Source organism: Diplotaxodon limnothrissa, linkage group LG4 (assembly GCF_057381915.1).
Source record: "Diplotaxodon limnothrissa isolate DT_005_m linkage group LG4, D_limnothrissa_male_GT1.1, whole genome shotgun sequence".
Lineage (NCBI taxonomy): Eukaryota > Metazoa > Chordata > Actinopteri > Cichliformes > Cichlidae > Diplotaxodon > Diplotaxodon limnothrissa.
Window position 1 is genome coordinate 26,208,024 of NC_140599.1, and position 24,468 is coordinate 26,232,491.

A 24,468-nucleotide genomic window follows, 5' to 3' on the forward strand; every position below is an offset into this window, starting at 1 on the left:
ATGATTGAGGCCACTGTTAGATTTGTATTGTTGATTGTCATTTATGCTTAGAAATATTTAACCATATATTCTTAGAGGTGTATAATCAATTGTGTAGTGATAGGTTGTGTGATCTTTAACAGGCTGCAAAGGCTTGGTGTGTATTCCACACTAGAATGCACACCCACATCCTGGGAGCACGAGAGAGGGAGGTCGTACCTTCTCTTATTGTTTTATGGTAGGATTAACGTAGTTGCATCTGTTCTAGTCTAAGTGCTTTTTGTTTAGATGAGCTGCAGGACTTCCTCACCGTGTTATCTAGGGTGAGGGGGAGGCTACCCTCTTCCTGACCAAGGATGTATGACCCTTTGATCAGCAGTACCACACACACACACACACACACACACACACACACACAGTATTCTTTGTTCACATGTATACCTATGTAAGATGCTATATGTTAATGACCCTATGCATATTCATGTAACCACAATAAAAGGAGTGCTATGGGGAGCCTGGCTGAGAGTCTGATGGAGGTCAGGTGGTGGGACGACACTTGGCTCTAGGCAGGTCTCCCTCATGCATGAGTAAACCAGAGAACTTTGGTGCCTTGTGTCTTGCTTTGCTGTGTAATTATATTGTCTTCAACGTTTCAGCGAATAGGTTCAAGCTACAAACCTATCAGCCACGTACACAGGTATTTTTAAAAATGGAGATTTTCAGTTTTCGTTTTTTTTTTTTTAAATCCTGTCCACACGTAAACGCCAAAAACGAAGGAAAAGGCTGCTAGGAACATGCTAAAGCAACAGGTGGCGATATATTCCTAACTGTAGAAATGTCGGCCAATCAGAAGTCTAGAAGCCTGGGTGGGAAAGACTAAACAAAGATGGCCAATAGAAGCATAACTGAGTCCTATGTGTGGAGGAACAGTAACTGTGTGTGCATATGTAAGCATTTAAACACTGCAGAGAGTAAAATTAACAGTAACAATATTTTGTTTAAGTCCGCAATGTAGAAATTGTGACGTCAAAAAAGGCGCACACCTTTGACGCTGAGTTTTCTCCTTTTCCTGGTCCGTGTAAATGCAAGAACTGAGTTTTTGAAAATCTCCACCCTAGCAGGAGTTTTTAAAAATCTCCGCTTTCAGTGACCGAAAACGTCGTTTGCGTGCGGACGAAAGGTGCAAATGCATAGGAAAATCTTTGTTTTCGAAAATACCCGTGTACGTGTGGATGTAGCCTGAGAACCTACCTACAAAGATACTCGGACTTCCTTGCACCTCTACTTCTGAAGTTAAAGATATGTGCTTGTCATCAAGGATGTGGGTGGTACTGTACCTCCCATTTATATCAGCTGTGAACATCAGAGTGAATTCAAACAGCATCACTTCACTCAGGGAAACACCAGGCTTCAAACGAAAAGAAACCAACTCAGCTATAAGGCGCGGTTTGCCCTGTGCATGTCCATCACATTCTGACAGGTATTTCAAACTGTCTCTTCCTCTTTGTGAAAGCTTATTCAGGATTTCTTCCTTTGTGTAATAAACAATTTAGCAGGATATTAATACACTGTAAAAAGTCTAACATGCAGTCATTCATTCAATCTAATAAGTGCCATTCAAAACAGAATAAAATCATTGATTTGATTGTGAAACCCTTTCTTTTTGCATTTTAAAATACCACTTTTGATTTGGATGAAACTAAATATCTGTACAAAGGACACAACGCAAAGTTTTTGATTTCTCTCAAAACATATATTCCTTTTCATGTTGAACAGATAATATCTTTAATTTGAGTCAAAGTGATTTGCACTTGAACACGCCCACCAGAAATAGACTGGGACCAATTTTTATTCTGCATGGCTGCTGGAAACATCGTGTCACATCTTTGATTAATTTCATCTGAAAATAAACGTAAGTAAAGCCAAGTGTGTTACAAAAGCTTTTATAATTTGTATTGCCAAAATTGCAGAAAATAACCCCATTTAAGCTGGGTCGACAGCCACCCCCAATTTTTGCATGATTGTAGCTGCTAGCTACAAGCTAGCTAGCTATCCGGCGCGACGTTAGAACTGGTTACCAGCAACCGACCATCACAGTCGGGAATGCAAGTTAGGCAAAAAGCCGTTTTTTACCAGTATACTAACTGGCTAGCGTTACCACGATGCATCGGTGGTGGATACAGCTAGCTAGCTTAAGTTCATAGTTCATAACATTCATAGTATAACTCCGTGCTCCGCTTCGTTTGAATTTTTCTGGTGAGCTCGCGGTTTCTAGACACAAGCTTGTGTTTGTGCGCGCACGTTTGTCTCTGTCTCTCTTCATATAAATATCTGTGTGTTATGTGTGTGTACACCGAGCGCAAAAGATAATTATTAATGTGCATGATTTAGAGACAGAAATAACAAGCCAGCATGTAAGATCAATGACATAAGACTAATTCCTTCAATTGACTTTCAGGCGCGGCTCTGAAAAATGTGCATTTTCTGAATAAATTTTGATTTTAACAGCAAAAAACTGACCCTATGCCAAACTTAGTCGCTAATGGCTGGTCTGTAGACTGTTTGGTAAACCTAAATCAAATTATAGTACTAGCTTTTTATAAGGATGTGTATGTCATGTTACGTATTTCTTGGTTTTTCTATGTTATGTGTTTTATAGAGAAGTAACATTATTCTTTTTTTTCTGTATGCTTTCAGAACCACAGATCGCTCCATCCATTCCATGGCTGAAGCATACATTTTCATTTAATCTGAACAGGTATCATTTTGCATTTACACTGCACATCCTTTTTAAACATGTCATAATAATCTAGACCCTCCCTCATTATCCTCTCATTCACCTTGCTGATGTGTTGGCACTATTGTGTGCAATAATTGCTCTCTCGGCTTCACCCAGGTGTGTGCTCAGTGCTGGTTGTGTAGGGAGATGTGCCCCATTTCCCCTTTTCTAGTCTTTGTAATTGAAAAGCACTCTGATTTTTCTATGGAGGGCAAAGGGAACATTTCATTTTGGTTGTGTCCTGTTATTTTGGAGTGTAACTACTTAAAGAGTAACTGAAGCCTAACAACTTGTTTTGCTTAGAAACTGTTATAATGGGTTTTTACAATGCAATCTTCCAGTTTTGGGCAGTTTTTGACATTTCTGTGTAAACTTGTTAAATTCTACCCTTTTTGGTCTAACTCTTACACATGGTTTACATTGGCCACAGGAACACTTCGAAGTGGTGTGCTTAGGAAAATCATACACTGTCAGCTGCTCCGCTGTTCATACCAGATGCATATTTCTCCACAACGGTCCAAAAGCGCTTCTGTTCATCTGTTTATTCAGAGCTAAACCCCCCCCCCCGTAACTGGCTTTGAGTAATAAAATACCTGTTTGAGACCAACCACTTGTCATTCATTCGGAAGCTACATTCATTTATATTTTTCCAAAATGATTTGGCGACCCCAAGAATTATCTCGCGACCCCAATTGGGGTTGGGACCCCAAGGTTGCGAATGTGTCTTAGAGACGATGCTGGTGACTGGCATGTACCGCTGACGTAGGCATGAACTGCTTTCAGCCAATCACAAAATTCAAATGCAATAGCCACCTTTCAACCCTAAGAGGGCAGCACTAAGACATTTTTAGACCAAAAAGTGTAGAATTTAACAAGTTTACATGAAATTGTAAAAGAAATGCCCAATAACTGAAAGGTTGCATAGGTAAAGACTCACTAATACAGTTTATAAGCAGAAAAAAGCTGTTTTGAGGGTGAATTGCTGTTTAAGTAGTGCGACGTGTCAATCACAGCTCAGCCTGCCACCCACATGAATGCTGATCCATCAGGCACCGCCCCCTTCTGAGGCATTTCTTCAAACAGAGTTTGACTAGGGATGTAATCTTGGGGGGGGAATTACTCTCAACACAAAAAGGAAAAGCCCTCCATTATTTTCTCATTCTCATACTGATGGAAAGGGGTGGTCAAATAAATTGTCATTGCAGCAGATGGACAAATTCATTTTTGGAATTCTATATATCGAACCAATACAAACATTACCTGTTTGGGAATTTAATATATTCCCTTTGTTTCCTCAGTTATCGGATGTGGAAATGCAAGGACTGCAGCCTGTCATTTTCAGGAAAATCTGAGCTACTACAACATTATCGACTTGATCATCGGTTTCATGGCAGGCACCGTCCTTACCCATGCATCCATGAAAATTGCCCCTGTTCATCCAGTACATGGAACGGTCTACAAAAACATCTAGCTAGGAACCATCTTTCTCAGGAGTCCACACAAAAAGCCTCTTCATTCAAGTGCTACATTTGTGACCACAATCAGCTTTCCACAGAGTATGATTTTTTTCAACATATCAATCAACATTTAAAAAGAAATGAACTTGTCTCTTGTATGTTTAATGGTTGCTCATACAAAAGCAATATATATGGCAGTTTCAAGACCCATAAATGGAGAAAACATAATTCATGCACTGTTAAAGACTTAAAAAGTGGAATATTTGTCACATCATCTATCAGCTGCTATCCTACAGACTCGTTGAACTCTGAATTGGATGAGCCAACCATCACAGACTCAAGAGATTTTGAAAAGGAAGTTGAACTGAAATTAGCTTCACTTTTACTTAAATTGGAACACACATACTTAGTTTCCAGTACAGCTGTGAATGAATTGCTTGAGGAGCTACATCTTATAGGAACTGTCTCTGTGCGAGTTAGTCAAAACACAATTAGTCAGTTTTTGAGAGATAATAACTGTCATGTGGAAGCATCTGTGGTTGAAGAGCTAGCCACTGCACTTTGTTCTTCAAACCCAATTCAAAAAGCAATAGTGAAACAAGGTCCATTGTCTACTTCTTGGAAGCGCAAATCATATTATAAAAGAGAATTTGGTGTAGTGTCACTGTGGTGGATCATAAATTTGATTAGTTTTGAAGTTGTACATCTCTGTTCCTTATATTTCATGTGATGCCCTTATTAATGTTTTATTTGTTGCTTTGACTGTTTTCGGATAGAATATGCAGTGGGAATATAGAGGGAGATAAGCAGTGAAAGTTTTGCCTGGGTGGATTGTGCGTCGATCCATTGTTAATGCCTCAGGGCTCCAGTAGGTGGGTTCGCGCGCTTCCTCCTTCACTCAATACAGACAAGTGAGAGTGAGAGCTGCGTGCTGCGTGTCTGTGCCGTTCTTTCACCTCTCCTCACTATTTCCCCTGTTTAAGGTAACTGTCATGCACAAATCTGTATAAATGTGTGTTACTGTTGATTATTACATTGTTATCATTGTTCATTGTAGCGGAAGATGTGAATTGCAGACTATTTTGCTGAGAAGTTCCAGTTAATCTCTGTTGCTGCGTATGCTAGTTTTCGCTATTACTCCGCCATATTGTGTGAAGATTTTTCTGTTACGATCTGTATAAGTTAACTACTGAAAGACATGCAGTACTTAAAGTATTATTTCATTGCTGTGAAAAGTTAGTGACTGTGTCAGCTAACATGTGCGAGTTAAAAAGATGTTTTTGTCTAATGCTACAGTTCATGTTATCTAAAGTATTCTCATCAGCTAATGCAGCGAACAATAGTGACTTAGTTTGGATACAGTTGTCCTGAGACTGAGTGCATCCATAAGAATATTGTTTTGGTTGTATTGCTTCTGAAACTCAATACAGACGAGTGAGAGTGAGAGCTGCATGCTGCGTGTCTGTGCCGTTCTTTCACCTCTCCTCACTATTTCCCCTGTTTAAGGGCACAACATTTGGAGGCACCGCTGGGATGATTGATTCGAGGACCATCCCTGACCTGTAAGAGAAATCCTCTCGTTGATCATCCCCCCCAGACGACCCAGGTATCAGAAAGGAGCATAGTAAAGCAGCAGAGACATCGCTAGACCTACGTTGGTATCTGTATCCTGAAGTGAAAAAGTGGCCACTAGGGGGCAGTAAAAGCCAACTAAGTCTGATCATTTCTCAACTGACTGCTTGTGCTAACTCCTCTGACAACATGGAGTCTGAATTAGAAAAGCTTCAGCTGGAGATTAAAGGAACACTGTATCAACTGACTTTAGAGCAGCTGACTAAATTATGTGATGTACTTCAAATCTCAGGACCAGGAAAAGAGTTTGTGATTAATAGAACGCGCAGTCAGCTAGTCTCGCATTTAGTTAAGCACCTTGAACGCACCGAGCTGGCTACCCGAGAGGATGAAGGTATGTCAGAACTTCTTAATGTCCAGGACATTATAAGTGACATACAAATGGATAAAAAACAAGGTGTGAATGAAACAGTGGATCCAGCTGTTCAGGACCAGGAAAGTAGCCAGGAGGAGTTAGAGACATTAAGACTGCTCTTACAACAAAAAGAGGGTGAAATGCATGACTTGATGAGGAATAGCATGAATCCTGCCTTAAGTCCTCGCACCCCAGTGAGAAACATTGTTCCAACAGCACCAAACAGTTCCATGTGGCGCAAAGATTTTAAGATATCAGGCCAAATAGGAGAGCCGGGGCAAAAAGACAGGCTAACATTCTCCAGTCTGGCCAGACAAATTGAAAGCGGGCTTAATAGAGGCTACCCAGAATCAGAAATCACTGATGCTGTAATTCGTGCTATCACGCCAGGCTTGCAGCTAAGGAGTTATCTTGAAGGAAAAGAAAACCTCACATTACCTGCTCTTAGGAGAATCCTCAGGTCTCATTACCAGGAGAAAGGTGCCACAGAGTTATACAAACAACTTACCTCTGAGGTTCAGAGTAGTAAAGAGACACCCCAAAATTTCTTGATCAGGACAATGGACTTGAGACAGAAAATCCTGTTTGCTTCTCAGGAAGTTGAGTCCAGTCTAAAGTATGATCCAGCACTAGTCCAGAGCCTTTTTATGCATACTGTCCTGACTGGCCTTCAGAATGACAATATTAAAAGTGACCTGCAACCTTACCTCCTGCAAACAAATACTTCAGATGAGTTGTTGCTCGAGAAGGTAAATATTGCAGTCGCAAATGAAAAGGAAAGACAGGACAAAAAGAAACATGCCGCTCCATCACGAGTAACAGCTGTAAATACTGTCCAGTCTAATGATTCCCCAGTGGGAAAGAGAAGCACAGCTCAAGAGAAACCAGCCCCTCCACCCCCTGATCTTCTAACAGAAATAAAGGAAATGCGTGCTGACATGGTGCTGCTGAAAGACTTGAGGGCTGAAGTTTCCCAAATCAGAGAAACCATTCAAAAGACAACCCCAGCACCTCAGCAGCCTTTCCCCATTAAGGCTGAACAAAACTGCATGCCATTTTACCACCAGCACCCTCCTGCAGCAGCACAGGAATACCACTCAGCATATGGACCTGGGCATGTGCATGGGACAGCACAGTTTCAACAAAGATTCGCACCACAGCGATATTATCCCTCACCAAGTCACCGTCCCAGATGTTTTGCATGTGTGCAGGCAGGTGAGGCACATTGCCAGCATTGTTTTAGGTGTGGGAGTAGTGAGCATTTCCGTGCAGGTTGTAAAGCACCTAGACTGACAAAATCAGATAAAGGGAGCCCTTTAAACTAAGGGAGGTTGCTCCCACGGGACATGGGGCAACCGACAGCATTGAAAAGTCCCAATATTGTGCTAACTGTGAGGGAAAGGAAGAGAGTATGAAGTTAAAATGTTGTTCTGTTTGTAAAATAACATTGTACTGCTCAAAAGACTGTCAAGAGACACACTGGTCTGTGCACAGAAGGTACTGTAAGCCACATACATGTTCATCTATTAAGAAACAGGAAACACAGTCAAGTTGCAAACCAAAGTGTAGGAAAAGAAGTAATCCAGTGAAGATGCCTACCGTAAAAGAGCTTGTAGGAGAGAAATGTCTCATTCAGTGCTTTCTGCACAACCAAAGAATCCAGGCACTTTGGGACACAGGTTCACAAATTTGTGCTGTAGATGCGGCCTGGAAACAGACCCATTTGCCTGATGTCCAACTAAGAGATATAGCAGAACTAGTAGACCCACTTGAACCACTGCAACTTGAAGCAGCCAATGGGACGGAAATACCATATATTGGTTGGCTCGAGGTAAGCTTCAGACTTACTGCTAATGATAAAGATCTGCTAATACCTGTGTTAGTGTTAAAAGGCAACCAACAGTCATGCCCCATAATTGGCTTCAATGTGATTTCACACCTAGTTGCAAACCGAGTACAGGATAAGACAAACAATAAGAATAAAGAGAAACTCATGAAAACAGTAAAAGTAGCTTTTCCTCACCTCAGAAAGAGTAGGGCAAGAGCTTTTGTTAATGCAGTGACAGTGGGAAAGCCATGTGAGCACAGTGTAAGAACAACAAATGAGAGAGTTGAAGTGCCTAAACACAGCTCCCTCCAAATCGAGTGTCGAGTGCAAGCCCCACCTTTCAAAGAAGATAGAACCCTGATCTTCGAGCCTCATGAGAACCCACAGTGGCCTGAAGGACTCGAGTTCTGTGATACCCTTGTTTTAATAAAGACTGGTATGACACCAAAAATTGTCATTAGTGTACAAAATCCCACCAGCCATGACATCACACTGCCAAGTAGGACTGTTATTGGAACTGTGCAGTCTGTTGCATCAATATATCCTGCTAATGTATTCAAAACTGACTGCCTCCCTACTGCATCAGTCCGTCCCATCCAGGCTAAGAGCTCAGGTGAGAACACACCTAAAAGTGAACAATGGGACCCACCTGTCGACTTGACTCACCTGAATGACCACCAGAGACAAGCTGTTAGTCAGATGTTAAGAGAAGAGTCAGAGTCATTCTCTAAATCTGATGACGACATAGGCTGTGTTGAAAACTTGCAAATGAACATTTCGTTGAAAGATAATGAGCCAGTCACACGGACTTATCTCTCTGTACCAAAACCCTTGTATCAGGAAATGAAAAACTACCTACAGGACCTAATAGCTCAGGGGTGGGTGGAAAAATCAAACTCATCTTACTCCTCTCCAGTAGTCTGTGTGAGAAAAAAAGACGGTACATTGCGCTTGTGTATTGACTACCGAGAGCTGAATAGGAAGACTCACCCAGACCGCCACCCTATTCCCAGAGTACAAGACATCATGGACAACTTAGGTGGCAACACTCTCTTTTCTCTACTGGACCAGGGTAAAGCATACCACCAGGGGTTCATGGGCAAAGACAGTAAACACCTAACAGCTTTTGTGACCCCCTGGGGCCTGTATGAGTGGGTCAGAATCCCATTTGGACTGATGAATGCTCCGGCAGCATTTCAACGCTGCATGGAGGAGTGCTTAGAAGGGTTAAGGGATGAAATATGTGTGCCTTACCTCGATGATGTCCTTGTCTTTAGCAGAACGTTTGAGGATCATGTTGAGGATGTCAGGAAAGTGCTGCGCCGACTCAGGGAGTACGGAATCAAACTCAAACCAAGGAAGTGTGACCTGTTTAGGACAGAAGTGAGGTACCTTGGCAGGATTGTGTCAGCAGAGGGAAGCAGGATAGACCCCGCAGACACTGCTGCTGTAACAGCTTTGAAAAACAAACGGCCAGGTACTGTTGGTGAACTAAGAGCAATGTTGGGCCTACTAAGTTATTACAGACAATACATCAAGGATTTTGCCAGAATTGCAAATCCTCTGTATGACTTGCTCAAGGGACCTGCAGATGCTGAAACCCAGCGAAACACAAGATTAAAGTGGCAAACAAAGCGAAACAGGTGTAGTGTCCCTTCGAGTACACCTATTGAGTGGACCGACATGCACCAGTTAGCACTAGAGCAGCTGATAGACTGTCTAACTCAGCCCCCTGTTCTAGGCTTTCCAGAATTTTCACAGCCATTCACCCTTCACACTGATGCGTCAAACCAGGGATTAGGTGCCGTGTTGTACCAAAAGCAGAATGGAAAGCTTCGTGTGATTGCTTATGGTTCCCGCACTTTAACTGCAGCTGAGAAGAATTACCATCTGCATTCAGGCAAGTTAGAGTTTCTTGCTCTCAAGTGGGCTATCACAGAAAAATTCCGTGATTACCTATATTATGCACCATTCTTCACCGTGTACACCGACAATAATCCACTTACCTATGTACTGTCCACTGCCAAACTGAATGCAACAGGGTGTCGATGGGTAGCAGAACTGGCAGATTTTCACTTCACAATTAAATATCGCCCTGGTAAAGAAAATGTGGATGCAGACAGCCTCTCCAGGATGCCGGTAGACATGGAAACGTTTATGAATGAATGCACAGAGGAAATGGCATACGATGTAATTGGAGCAACCACACAGGCAGTGGAAAGGCAGGATGACTCCAATGTGTCATGGTCCATGGGTGTCTCAGTCAGGTGTTCAGCCATGGCCACAGATGTTTCCATCATTCCACTGACAAAAGGCCAGATCAAACAGGACCAGAGAAGTGATCCGACTATTGGACCTGTAATTCAGTGTAAACTAACACAGGAAAAACCATCACGTTCAGAACTAAGAAAACTCAGCCCACAGGTCATATGTCTCCTGAGGGAGTGGGACAAATTGGAGATGGATGAGAATGGGATCTTGCACAGAAAAACAGCAAACAGAAAACAGTTGGTCCTACCAGAAATACACAAAAGTACTGTACTAAAGGAGCTACATGATGAAATGGGCCATCAAGGTGTAGAGAGAACATTGTCACTGATACGGGACCGGTTTTACTGGCCCTATATGCAACGGGAAGTAGAGGATTATGTGACCAGAAGGTGTGTTTGCATAAAACAGAAGAAGCCGTGTCATGAGAGCAGAGCACCACTGACTAATATTGTCACTACTCACCCATTTGAACTTGTCTCAATTGATTTCCTGCACCTTGACAAGTGCAAAGGGGGTTATGAATACATCCTTGTAGTCATTGACCATTTCACACGCTTCGCCCAAGCGTATGCCACAACTTCCAAATCAGGTAAAACGGCTGCAGACAAAATCTTTAATGACTATGCTTTAAGATTTGGCTTTCCAGCACGAATACATCATGATCAAGGTGCTGAATTTGAAAATCATCTGTTTGCACAACTAAAAAACTACTGTGGAGTTGCTGGGTCCAGGACTACTCCCTACCATCCCCAAGGGAATGGACAAGTGGAGCGATTTAATAGGACACTACTCCAGATGCTGAAAACACTCTCAGAGAGTCAGAAAACTAACTGGAAGGACTCGCTTAACAAACTGATTTATGCCTATAATTGTACCCGCAGCGAGGTAACTGGATTCTCCCCTTTTTACTTGTTATATGGACGCTCCCCACGATTGCCAATCGACATGCTGTTCAGCTTGACCTCAGAACAAGGAGATGGCAATCATCATGACTACATGGTAAAATGGAAGCAAGGCATGGAAGAAGCATATGAGATCACGAGAGAAAATGCTCATAAAGCAGCTGTAAGAAGTAAAAGACATTATGACAGCAAGGTGAAGAGCTCAGTATTACAGCCAGGTGATCGTGTTTTAATAAGGAACATGACACCTCGAGGAGGTCCAGGCAAGCTGAGGAACCACTGGGAGGATGTGGTTCACACAGTCGTTCGTCAGGTCAGCAGAGATATCCCAGTTTATGAACTCAGACCTGAGAAAGCAAAAGGGAGATCAAGGATATTGCATCGCAATCTTCTTCTGCCATGTGACCATCTGCCTGTTGAAACTGAAGTGCGACCACGAACAAGAAAAAGAGCCGTGGAGACAAGTGAGGAAGTGGAACAAGCTGAGGAAGAGGATGACGATGATGAGTACTATCCAGTGTCATCTCAGCAGCCATTTGAGCCACTTTACCCTCCGACACTGAATCCTATGAGCACTGATGAACCAGCCAAACACCTTCAAACAGTGGAAAACATGTCATCTGAGCCAGAGAATGAACATGAAGTACTGAACCAATGTGAACAACTACCCGACCAAGAGGAAAATTATGTCGAGGAACCATCAGTGGAGGAACCTGTTCCTGCACCTGTTCCAGACAAACACAGCAGGACCTGTGAGCAAGAGCATCAGCGACCGCGTAGAGAGCGCAAGCCACCAAAGATCTTCACATATGCTCGGCTTGGTTCACCAGCTTGTTATAACCTGAGAACACCATCACATCATACACACTTCATGGTTCCACGGACTGTTCAGGCATACTGCCATTGATAACTGTATGGACTTGAGTGAAAAGAAACATTGTGATCAAACACGAAACACATTACTGAACAGAGACAATGTACTTACACTCCACACCAACCACAAGGAAATGGACTGTTTAACACAGAATTCATATTCAAAGTGACTTTTGGACATTGAACTGATTCATATTGTGCTTGCAGCTTAACAGACACATCCAAAGCACACCACATGGCTACGGCCACTTGTATCACTCTCATGGACATTTGTCAAAGGAGAGAGTGACTGCTTTGACAAGCTGCACTAAAATGACTTTGTTCTCAAGCCAGCAGCAGACTGTGTTAATGTAACTGCATGGACACTGTAATTCATACAGACTGTATGAGAACACTGAAAGACTTTGGGTAATAACCCACACTAAAGAATGTATGAAAAGAGTTCCAGCTTGTGAAACTATTTTTGTAGAGTACATATAAGGTACAAGAAACAGTTATAGTATGCAATGGTTTATTGTATGTGGTTTTGGTGATATTAATGTTCATAACTCCACGTTTGTGCTAAATGTTAAACATTTGGATGTTGAGGACAACATCTATTCTGAGGGGGAGTATGTGGTGGATCATAAATTTGATTAGTTTTGAAGTTGTACATCTCTGTTCCTTATATTTCATGTGATGCCCTTATTAATGTTTTATTTGTTGCTTTGACTGTTTTCGAATAGAATATGCAGTGGGAATATAGAGGGAGATAAGCAGTGAAAGTTTTGCCTGGGTGGATTGTGCGTCGATCCATTGTTAATGCCTCAGGGCTCCAGTAGGTGGGTTCGCGCGCTTCCTCCTTCACTCAATACAGACGAGTGAGAGTGAGAGCTGCGTGCTGCGTGTCTGTGCCGTTCTTTCACCTCTCCTCACTATTTCCCCTGTTTAAGGTAACTGTCATGCACAAATCTGTATAAATGTGTGTTACTGTTGATTATTACATTGTTATCATTGTTCATTGTAGCGGAAGATGTGAATTGCAGACTATTTTGCTGAGAAGTTCCAGTTAATCTCTGTTGCTGCGTATGCTAGTTTTCGCTATTACTCCGCCATATTGTGTGAAGATTTTTCTGTTACGATCTGTATAAGTTAACTACTGAAAGACATGCAGTACTTAAAGTATTATTTCATTGCTGTGAAAAGTTAGTGACTGTGTCAGCTAACATGTGCGAGTTAAAAAGATGTTTTTGTCTAATGCTACAGTTCATGTTATCTAAAGTATTCTCATCAGCTAATGCAGCGAACAATAGTGACTTAGTTTGGATACAGTTGTCCTGAGACTGAGTGCATCCATAAGAATATTGTTTTGGTTGTATTGCTTCTGAAACTCAATACAGACGAGTGAGAGTGAGAGCTGCGTGCTGCGTGTCTGTGCCGTTCTTTCACCTCTCCTCACTATTTCCCCTGTTTAAGGGCACAACATCACCAGTGGAATATATTCTTGATAAAAGAAAACAAAAATCACTACAATATGTATCTGTGCTGAAAACATTGCAGCAGCTTCTAAGTTCAGATACTATTTTGTTAAAGACTGCCAATTTGAAGGAGAGATATAGAATAGAATAGAATACTTTTATTTGTCAATTTCTTCAAATGTACTTGCCATACAAAGGAATTGAAATTACGTTTCACACTGTCCCATGCGTAGACATTGACAACAATAAGGTGCAGATGCACAACAAAAACAGCCCTAACAATAAAGTAATAAATAGTAATATAATAATATAAATAGTGCTAAAAGAAATACTAAAAATATATATATAGTTGCAGGTGTGTGCAATTGCAATGCAAGTCAGGAATGTTTTCAGTTCTTGGTTCAGAGAGTGTTTCTTTGTTGGAGAGTGTGCGTGGGTGAGGGGGAGTAGAGTCCAATCTGTCTTCCTATACTTCTGCCAATCTGGTGATTCTGCTGGCTGGGAGTCGGGAGGGAAGAGAGTTCAGCAGTCTCACAGCCTGGTGGATGAAGCTGTTGGTGAGCCTGGTAGTGCGGGAGTGGAGACTTCTGTATCTCTTTCCAGAGGGCAGGAGGCTGAACAGACAGTGCGCGGGGTGGGTTGCATCGTTGACAATTGTGATGGCTTTGCGGGTGAGGCGAGTGGTGTAAATGTCTTGCAGGGAGGGGAGTGGTACACCAACTATCCTCTCAGCTGTTCTCACAATGCGTTGTAGAGCTTTTCTGTTATAGTCAGTGCAGCTACCGCCCCACACAGTGATGCAGCTGGAGAGGATACTTTCAATAGTGCCTCTGTAGAATGTAGTCAGGATGGGTGGTGGAGCACTTGCCCGCTTGAGTTTGCGCAGGAAGTAGAGGCGCTGTTGTGCTTTCTTGGCCAGTGATGCTGTGCTGGTGGTCCAAGAGAGGTCCTCACTGATGTGCACCCCCAGGAACTTGGTGCTGCTCACCCTCTCCACCGCAGCGCCGTCGATGGTCAATGGGGGGTGACAGGTGTGGCCTCTCTGGAAGTTGACAATAATCTCCTTGGTCTTACTGACATTTAGCAGGAGGTTGTTGTCTCTGCACCACGTGGTCAGGAGCTCAACCTCTTTCCTGTAGTGGGTCTCATCGCCCTTGATGATGAGCCCCACCAGCGTTGTGTCGTCCGCAAACTTCACAAGGTGGTTGGAGCTGTAGGTTGGTGTGCAGTCATGTGTCAACAGGGTGAAGAGCAGAGGACTGAGCACACAGCCTTGTGGAGCCCCCGTGCTCAGGGTGATGCTGTTTGAGACCTTGTTGCCCACACGCACCGCTTGAGGCCTCTGGCTAAGGAAATCCAGCAGCCAGTTGCAGAGGGAGGTGCTGAGGCCCAGTCTGTCCAGTTTACAGATGAGTTGTTGTGGTATTATGGTGTTGAATGCTGAGCTAAAGTCTATGAACAGCATTCTCACATATGAGTCTTTCTTGTCCAGATGAGTTAGGGCTGGGTGGAGGGCAGAGCAGATTGCATCCTCTGTGGATCGTTTCGCTCTGTATGCGAACTGGTGTGGGTCCAGGGTGGGAGGTAGGGTGGATTTGATGTGTGACATGACTAGTCGTTCAAAGCACTTCATAATAATGGGTGTCAGTGCCACGGGGCGGTAGTCATTGAAACAGGCTGGGGATGGTTTCTTTGGCACAGGTATGATGGTGGCAGTCTTGAAGCATGATGGGACAGTGGCTTGCCTCAGGGAGGTGTTAAAGATGTCTGTGAAGACATTCTTCAGCTCCTCTGCGCAGTCTTTCAGCACACTACCAGGGATGTTATCTGGACCCGCTGCTTTCCGGGCGTTGATGGTGATGAGTGTCCTCTTCACGCTGGCAGCAGACAGGCACAGAGGCTGGTCGTGTGGAGGTGGTGGTGTTTTCTGTGGGCGTGTGTTGTTCTGTGCTTCAAATCGTGCAAAGAAGCTGTTCAGGTTGTTGAGCAGAGTGGTGTCGCTCTCACAGCTACGCGCTACAGGCTTGTAGTCTGTAATAGCCTGGATGCCTTGCCATAGGCTTCTTGCATCCTTGCTATCATTGAAGTGGGAGGTTATCTTGTGTGTGTAGTCCTGTTTCGCTTTCCTGATGCCACGGGACAGGTTGGCTCTCGCTGTTCTCAGGCCTATTTCATCCCCAGCTCTGAAGGCCTTGTCTCTGGCCTTCAGCAGCCTGTGGACATCTCCTGTTAGCCATGGCTTCCGGTTGGCTCGAGTTGTGATACTTTTCACCTGTGTTACATCATCAATGCATTTGGTGATGTATGAGCTCACCGTGTCTGTGTACTCCTCGATGTCTATGATGTTATTGTAGGTGGCTGCTTCCTTGAATATGTCCCAATCAGTTGACCCAAAGCAGTCTTGAAGAGCAGAGGTGGCCTCCTGTGGCCACACTCTTACCTCTTTCATAACAGGTTTGATGACCTTCACTCTCTGTCTGTATGCTGGCATTAGCATAACAGTGAGGTGATCAGAGGTGCCGATGTGGGGGAGGGGGATGGCTTTGTATGCTCCTTTTTCCTGTGTGTAGACCAAGTCCAATATGTTGTCTCCCCTTGTTGGAAAATGTACATGCTGATGAAACTTTGGGAGAACAGTTTTAAGATCAGCATGATTAAAGTCTCCTGCGAGGATGATGAAACCGTCTGGGTGTGCTGTTTGTTGTTCACTGATGGCCTGATACAGTTCGTTCAGCGCCGCATTTCTATCGCTGTTGTTGCTAGATGGAGGTATATAGGTAGCGACCAACAAGATCGAGCTTACCTCCCTGGGCAAATAGAAAGGGCGACACTTCACGATCATGAACTCCGCCAGTGATGAGCAGTGTTTGCGTACTACAGTGGCATCCCGACACCACTCGTCACGGATGTAAACACAGACCCCGCCACCTCGGGTCTTGCCTCCGTCTATGAGAGCCCTGTCGGCTCTGTAGCATGCTAGCTGCTCCAGTTGTATGGCCGAGTCCGGAATGTTGTCATTAAGCCATGTCTCGGTGAAAACTAGCACACAACAGTCACTTACTTTGCGATTCGCTGATCTCAGAAGTCGTATGTTGTCCATTTTATTGTCCAGAGATCGAACGTTGGCTAAGAGGATCGATGGTATGGCTGGGCGAGTTGGCTTAGCCTCAAGCCTGACTCGGACTCCTCCGCGCTTGCCCCGCTTCCTTGTCCTAGCGCACCGCTTTCGACGCCTCCTTGCCCGGGGAGGGTTAGCAGGCGAGTCCGGTGAGTTGCTAGGCCAGCTAGCAGGCTGTCGCAGAAGTCCTATCTCCCTTAGCATCTCAACGTTAGTGTTCAAAACTTGGCAAATCTTGCTTCTCCGAATGTGTAAGAGAGCCTGACGACTGTACACATATTCCGACGTGGACTGGCGAGAAACACTTGCAGAAAGACACTTACTTGACGAACAAAACATCGCATTTTCGGGAGAGCGTGAGGTCGCTGCGTCTACACGCGCCGCCATTTTCTAGCCATCCGAGTCTCATCTGAGTGATAAAGCAGTTTATAGTTGTCCCTTTGATGGGGAATTTTTCCGAAACAACAAACTTCTGTCTCAAGACTGTGCAATTTCAATAAATCTCTACATCGATGATTTTGAAATATGTAATCCAATTGGGACATCACGAAGAAAACATAAAATCTGTGCCCTCTATTGGACCTTAGCTAATCTGTCCCTTGGTTGTCAATCTTCACTGTCATCGATACACTTGGCTCTGCTGGTCAGAAGTGATGATTTGAAGGTGTATGGCTATGAAGCAGTGCTTGAGCCTCTCATTAGTGATTTAATTTCCTTGGAAAACCACGGTGTGTTTTTGCCAAAGTTAGGGAAATTTGTTAAGGGAACAGTACAGTGCATAATAGCTGATAACCTTGGAGCCCACGGCATCGCTGGATTTGTTGAAAATTTTTCAAGTGGTCATCTGTGCCGATTTTGTACAGCTTCAAGATCAGAAATTCAAACCAAGGCATTAGATAGTGGCATTTTTATTTCAAGAACAGAAGAGATTCATTCTGATCATCTTAAAATCATAGAGGAAAAATCTCTGGACAATTTCTGTGGTGTAAAGAAGAGATGTGTCCTTGCTGAGAAACTAAGTCATTTCAAAGTAACTACTGGTTTCCCCCCAGATCTGGTCCATGATCTATTTGAAGGGATTGTTCCTGCAGAGATAGCTCTATGTCTTTCCATCTTCACGTCTAAGAAATATTTTACACATGCATATTTAAATGACTGTATACTGAATTTCCCCTTTAAGTGGACTGACAAAGTAAATCGTCCCCATCCAGTGCCATTGAACTTTGTATCTCGAAAGACAATAGGTGGCAATTCACACGAAAATTGGAGTCTGTTAAGGTTTTTCCCCCTCCTTGTTGGCCAGAAGGTGCCTGCTGATGAACCTGCATGGAAAATATTGACAGATCTAAAGGATATTGTGGATATAATTGTCTCACCTGTTCATACAGAGGAGTCAATTGCATATTTGAATTTCAAGATCTCCGAGCACAGAGTGCGACTCAAAGAGGTTTTCCCAGACTACAACTTGCTGCCTAAGCACCATTTCTTGGAGCATTATCCTCAGCTTATTCGTCAGTTTGGACCATTACGCTGTCTGTGGACTTTGAGATTCGAAGCCAAGCACAGTTTTTTTAAAAGAGTTGTTCGATACACAAAATCTTTCAAGAATGTGCTGTTATCTTTGGCAGAACGACACCAATTTCACATGGCACAGCAGATATTGATGTACCCTAACAAACCTCTCCTGGAAGTATCAAATGTTTCAACTCTTTCTATTGATGTGTTGAAAGAGGAGATTGCACAAGCAATACGGTTGAAACACCCAACAGTGGACCATGTGTGTCTGGCAAAGAATATCACTTACAATGGATTCAACTACAGAACTGAAATGATCCTTGCATATGGATCTTTGGCTGGGATCCCTAAATTCACTGAAATCATCCACATGTTGGTTCTGAAGGACAAGCTGTTTTTCATTGTTCGCAAGCTGAGGGCGTGGCATTGGGAGCATTTCAGGGCCTTTGAACTTCAAGTGAGCCCCAACAAGGACATTTTGCTTTTGGGTCCAGATGAACTGACAGATCCATATCCATTGGTGGATTATACTGTAGGAGGAATGCGTTTGATTACCTTAAAGAGATATATTCAAGTTTAAGGTCTGCATTGACATAGCACTTACAATTTTAACCTGATCATCTTTATGCCAACACAAGGAGATTGTAAATGGGAACTAATGCCTCCTCCCTCCCTTGCTCCTTTTCTATAGACATCCAGGACGTGTTTTGACATTAAATTCCTGCGCAACATAAGTAGTTTGTGCACAGTCTACATCAACCCTTCAACATGCACAGGTAAGAATGACAGTTGTGACTTGTAACATTTATTCCTAACCTGGTCTTCTCTTGCCTCCTCTGGTCTCCATGGAAGAGCAGGGCCCTATTTCAGGAAGCTGGTTTAGAAAACTCAGAGTGAAAAACGATACTCAGGGTTGAGTAACCCCGAACTGTCCAACTCGGAATATTCGGTTTCAGAAAGGCTGATAACAATTAGTTCAATCAACGCGGAGTTACTTTAACCCCAAGTTAAGCGCGCGCACGAGGATACATAAAGCCCTGATTAAATGTAAAATTTAAGTAGTAGTTCAAGTATCACCACATCATGAATTACGTTTTGTTCATCCTACTACCTGCAATTTTGTGGAATCCCTCTTTGATAAATCTTGTGGGTCTATGACCGGGGAACACCACAGACAAGTGCAGGAGACGTTTTCAGTGCAACTGTAAGAGTTGAAATAAAATGTTAGGGGGCAGGTTAGCTTCACGGAGTGTGTCGTCATAGTCACTCACTCAGGATTAATCTAAACTCGCTTTGTGAAACCAAAAACCCAGTGTTTTCGTTAACTCAGGGTATACTTACTCAGAGTTTGCACTAAACCGGCTTTCTGAAACAGGGCCCTGGTCCACAAAAAAGTCAAGGTTGGACTTAGAGCACACTTTATCTTCTGTGCAATACAGGCTAGAAAAGTCAATGACATAACTGGACCACTTTTGGCTTTGGAAAATGTCCTTTGTATAGGATAAGGTGTGGTTGTACACACTAAACATGCAATCCAAATTTGCAGTCTTCTGTGACAGTACCCTTATAACATATGTTCAAAAACCTGCAGTGGGAGCTGATACTGTGTTGTGTCTCTTTCCTTTGTGTTATTTTATGTTGTAAGTTTTGTGTGCTCTAGCGCTGAGAGGCAACTTGATCCACAAATATGGCAAATCCCATACGACTCCTCATTTTGTTGAGTGACAATAGCTCTGAGAGGATGGATCTATCAAGGGTGCCAGACACAGTTGAAGAGCTCATTGAACAAGTTAAAGAGTCATGCAAAGTTGCTGGAGGTATCAGGCTGCAATATAAAGATGTAGACTTTGGTGGAACATTTGTGAACTTGAACTCAACCTCCATGATCAAGGATCTTACCACCATCAAGGTCATACCGTCTGCTACTGAAACATTACTTTTAGAATTTGTAGAAAGTGACCTAGATACAAGCTCCATCTCAACACACACTGATGACACAGTCATACTAAGCAGCAGCTCCTCTGAGAAACTCCGCACAGAGCCCTGGCCAAAGGAGTTCAACATCCCACAATTCTCTTTTGAAACAGAAGGTCAACTTGAGAAAGGGAATGCGGAATACACAAAGGACCAAACCAGGCTCACACCTACATCGAAAATGTTGTCCGACATTCTGGAAAGACTGGCAGAGAAGATTTTCTCCTACAAGGCATACCCCAGTGATGCAGACCTGAGTGACGTTGCGGAAGCTCTGACAAGGAAACATCCCTGCTTGAGGCAACCAGACCCCTTCAATGAGAGCTACGGATGGAAACTCAGACTAAAGACTAAGATGAGCAATTACCGCACTCAGCTTAAGTCACATGGACTTGCATCTGAGCTCTTAGTAAATACCCTCAAATCAAAGTCACGAGAAGATCCTGTTCCCAAGCCAGCCAAGAACAACAAAAAGGCAAGAAGAGGTGAGGCCAATTACTATCCTCAGACCAGCAGTGAGAATCCAGAAAGCCTAGAACTAGAGCGAATATCTCTCCTGACCGAATTAAAGAAGAGAAACAATGAGAAAACTGTACGAGAGAAGATGGCCAGGACCTTCGAATTCAGGAGGAAAGAGGTTGTGGATAAGAAGCCCGACATCAAGAACCTCTTGGAAAGATGGCCAGGTCTATTTCAGATGGAAGAGGTATAACTTTAACTTTTTTGTACTAATGCCTTTTATCATAGTTTGGAAATGGGACATATATGTTTTGACTTTTTCTTGTTGGAAGTTGGTCTTTAAAAAAATGTATTGTACACTGTCTACTCATGTACAGATTAATGCAGTTTCTGCGGGTTACTGCAGTTCCCCTGCTAACCAGATTCATGGCCCAGCTGGACAAGCACTCCCCACAGCTACTTAAAATAATCAGAAAGAAAGGAGGGACAACCAAAGCAAAAACTGCCATAATCCTAGAGTTTCTTGATCAGGTAGGGTGTATATAATTAACTATTAACATGACAGTTAGCATTTTAACCCCTGTATCTAATGAGAATTTGTATCCTGTTACAGTTTTATTTTGGTAACGTCAGTGATTATGGCTGTGACCTTTTAAAATGTTGAAAGGAAGTGTGGGCTTTGTCCTTGAATGAATGAAGAGATTTATTGTCATTATAAAAGTACAGAGCACAACTATAACAAAATTTATTTCGGAGACACATTTTCACTCTCACTCGCCAGATACACATACATACATATATACGTATAAACTTTTATTTAGGGACAAGAAAGCATATGCCGCTTTTCCACCGACAGAACACGGTGTGGCTCAGTTCACTTTAGCTCCCTGCGGACGCTTTTCCACCACCTTTACACCTGATTGGCCCGGGTATGTGTGGTGCCCACGTGATGTGATATAGAAGCGCTCCCACAAAAGGCTTTAAAAAAAACTCCCAGCAACCATACTCCATTGACTTTGGACCATGGCGACTTCCTCCACAAGAACCAAAAATCAAACCAATCAAAATGAACCACAGACAGAGCAAAGTACAAAAACACACATATATCGCGATTGTTGTTGTTCTTCGGGCTGTGACGTTGCGGACAAAGACTTTTGCGCGCGACTTTTCATAGTCAGATGGGTTCGTCCCTGTTCCCAGTTACGTCCGCTTTATGTTTCCACCGCAACAAACGAGTTCATCCGCGCTAAACTGAACTGCTCTCAAGCGCACCGTGCCGATTTGTCGGTGGAAAAGGGGCATTAGTCACCTCATGAGGATAGAGAGGTGAAAAAAAATTCCTCTCACGCAGCATACTCTCCATATTGCATAGTAACAATTTTAACTGTTCCTGCAGGATGCTGATGCTGACATTAGGAGGGAGTGTATACTTAAATCTCTCATTATCTACCTTGGAGAACGTGTTGAGGACTTGATAAAAGAATACATGGTATGTCCATATCTGTTCTGTCTCTACATGAGACGCAGTCTCTTGATGTAAATTTGACAACTCTGCTATTAAATGCAGTGATTAATGTAGGACAGCAACGATTAATCAACTCATCAAGTTAATATCTTAGGGTTCTGTATTGTTTTCTTTTTTTCTTGGGCTTTGTGGAACATTTATGAAAATGTTCCACCATTGATTTAATTTAATGATTATGCAATTCACAATCTGATTAGTCAAATAATTGTTCTAATAGTCTGTGACCAAACAACTATCAAAATAGTAGTTTATTATGGTCAAAGATTTATCAGGTGTGCCAGACTTCAGTTCTTCACTTGTACATTTTGTTCCATATTTTACCTCAAGATATCCCAGAAAGATGAAGCTGAGGAAGAGCTGCAGAGTGCCACCATGGCACTCTTCGTCTTCAGGGACAACTCAAGCCTCCTACATCAGCCTCGAGACATCGGGATAATTATTGATGGTGTGGAAGTCCTGAATGAGTTGCCTTCTGTGGCAGCTGGAGTGGCAATGATCTTTGGACTCTGTTATGCTCTTAATATGGAATATCCACGAGGATTCAGGTTCACCTTTGAGGCTCTTCAAAAGATTATGATGGAGCTTGACTTTAACAAGATGACCTCTAAGATTCGCAAACTTAATTGTGAACTTAACACTGCACAGTAGTGTGTTTGCATGCATGTGTGCATGTGTGCTTGGTTATTTTGCTTGGTTGGCCTGCAGTGGTATTCTACATTCAAAATTTATAAGAACACCCATTTGAAAGGGAGATTTAAGTTGATTTCATTGATACATGTGTAGATTTTTTTTATTTTTTTTTACATTGTAGAGGCACAGTGCACATATAAACATTTTTGAGTACTTGCAAATTGGTTTAAAAAGAGTTTTTATAATAGTTTTATTCCAGTTTTAGACAGGTTGCAGGTTTTATACTGGTTTTCAAAAGATTGCAGGTTTTATAAAACAAACATTTCTCTAATCATTTCTGCCGTAGCACTAAATCTGTATATTACTAATCCTCTCTATTGATTATAGTTAAAATGGTTTGGAACAATAAATAATTTTGTAATAATTGGTTGGCCAACTGTCTTGTTTTTTATAGGAAATGCAGAGCATTTTTGAACTGAAATAAAATGAAATGTAAAAAATATAGTTTGAATATATGTAAATCAATTACCTGGCTTCAACACAAACATATTAGTTCATGTTAATTTGGTTCGATGTGAATACATTAGGTTGGTTAAATTTCAATATATTAGCTTGGTTCAATAATTAAAATATGGTTCTATGTAAAAAAATCAATTTGGATCAATGCAAAATTTAAAGTTTCAGTCAAGTCTAGTAATATTGTTTATATCAACATAAAAGTATCAGGTCATATCAAGTGACTCAATTTGGATTCTATGAAGTCAAATATTTTGGATGTGACAATTGGACATCATTTTTTTTAATTTGAATAGGGTTATTCTTTTTACAGTGTAGATGCATCTGCAACTGACACAAATGATTTGGTCTCTTTGAAGCATGGTTAGTTGGCTCATCGTGCTTTGAAGACTCATATCAAAGAGCTAATCGGCATGCTTTACAGTTGATAAATGCTGTTAATTGCCTTTGAAAATTCTAATGCTCATGTTTATTGAGGAATTTATGAATGAATGAAAATTAAAAAGTGACTTTATATTCAAGTGTAGATGTCATTTCCTCTGCTTCTCTAGAAATTGTGTAAAGATAATCTAATCAGCGTTTTTGTTGTCTGAGTGATAAAGCAGTCCTCATTAGCTGCAGTGTAACACCCACCACCTGAATCAGTGGATGACACCAAGTCATGAAATGCTTACTCCCAAAGGGTTATGTAGCTGCATCACAACTAAACTGCTTGCAGTAACTATCACATTAACTTCCAAATTATTTAAACACTAACATTTAAAAATGATTCATCGTACAGAGATTTAAACAATCTTAACATTTTCACGGATTATTTCATAAGTTTTCTGATAGCTTTATTATGCATCTTTCTAAAAGTGATGTCTTATTATAATCACAACTTATCAATTCTAGTGTAGGTACCACAGAAAACTATGATAAACTATGTATAAAATGAAATTTACTTGATTAGTACGCATTTACATTATATCTAATGATTCAATATTTAAATATATATATTTCAGTTGCATTTCATGCAAAATTATTGCTTTATGTTTATTTTTTACACCAACACTTTTGCACCAGTCAAACACAGATTCTACATGTTTTAGCCTGACGCCATCCCCACAGGGCTGCAGATCAGTGGCCCTGAAGTGAACACTTTGGGTCACAATCATACTTTCAGTTCAACTCCAAAGAGAAACACTTACCTGATGAC

The 24,468-nt window shown here is 42.2% G+C and overlaps 1 protein-coding gene across 1 annotated transcript; it reads left to right on the forward strand.

Annotated features, from left to right (window-relative positions):
• The first annotated feature begins 20,495 nt into the window (after nucleotides 1–20,495).
• Nucleotides 20,496–22,772, forward strand: LOC146633992 (uncharacterized). The gene is made up of 4 exons (XM_085352693.1): nucleotides 20,496–20,846; nucleotides 20,987–21,130; nucleotides 21,996–22,088; nucleotides 22,452–22,772. Exons 1-4 carry the CDS (start codon nucleotides 20,496–20,498, stop codon nucleotides 22,770–22,772), a joined length of 909 nt encoding a protein of 302 aa, XP_085208819.1.
• The last annotated feature ends 1,696 nt before the right edge of the window (nucleotides 22,773–24,468 follow it).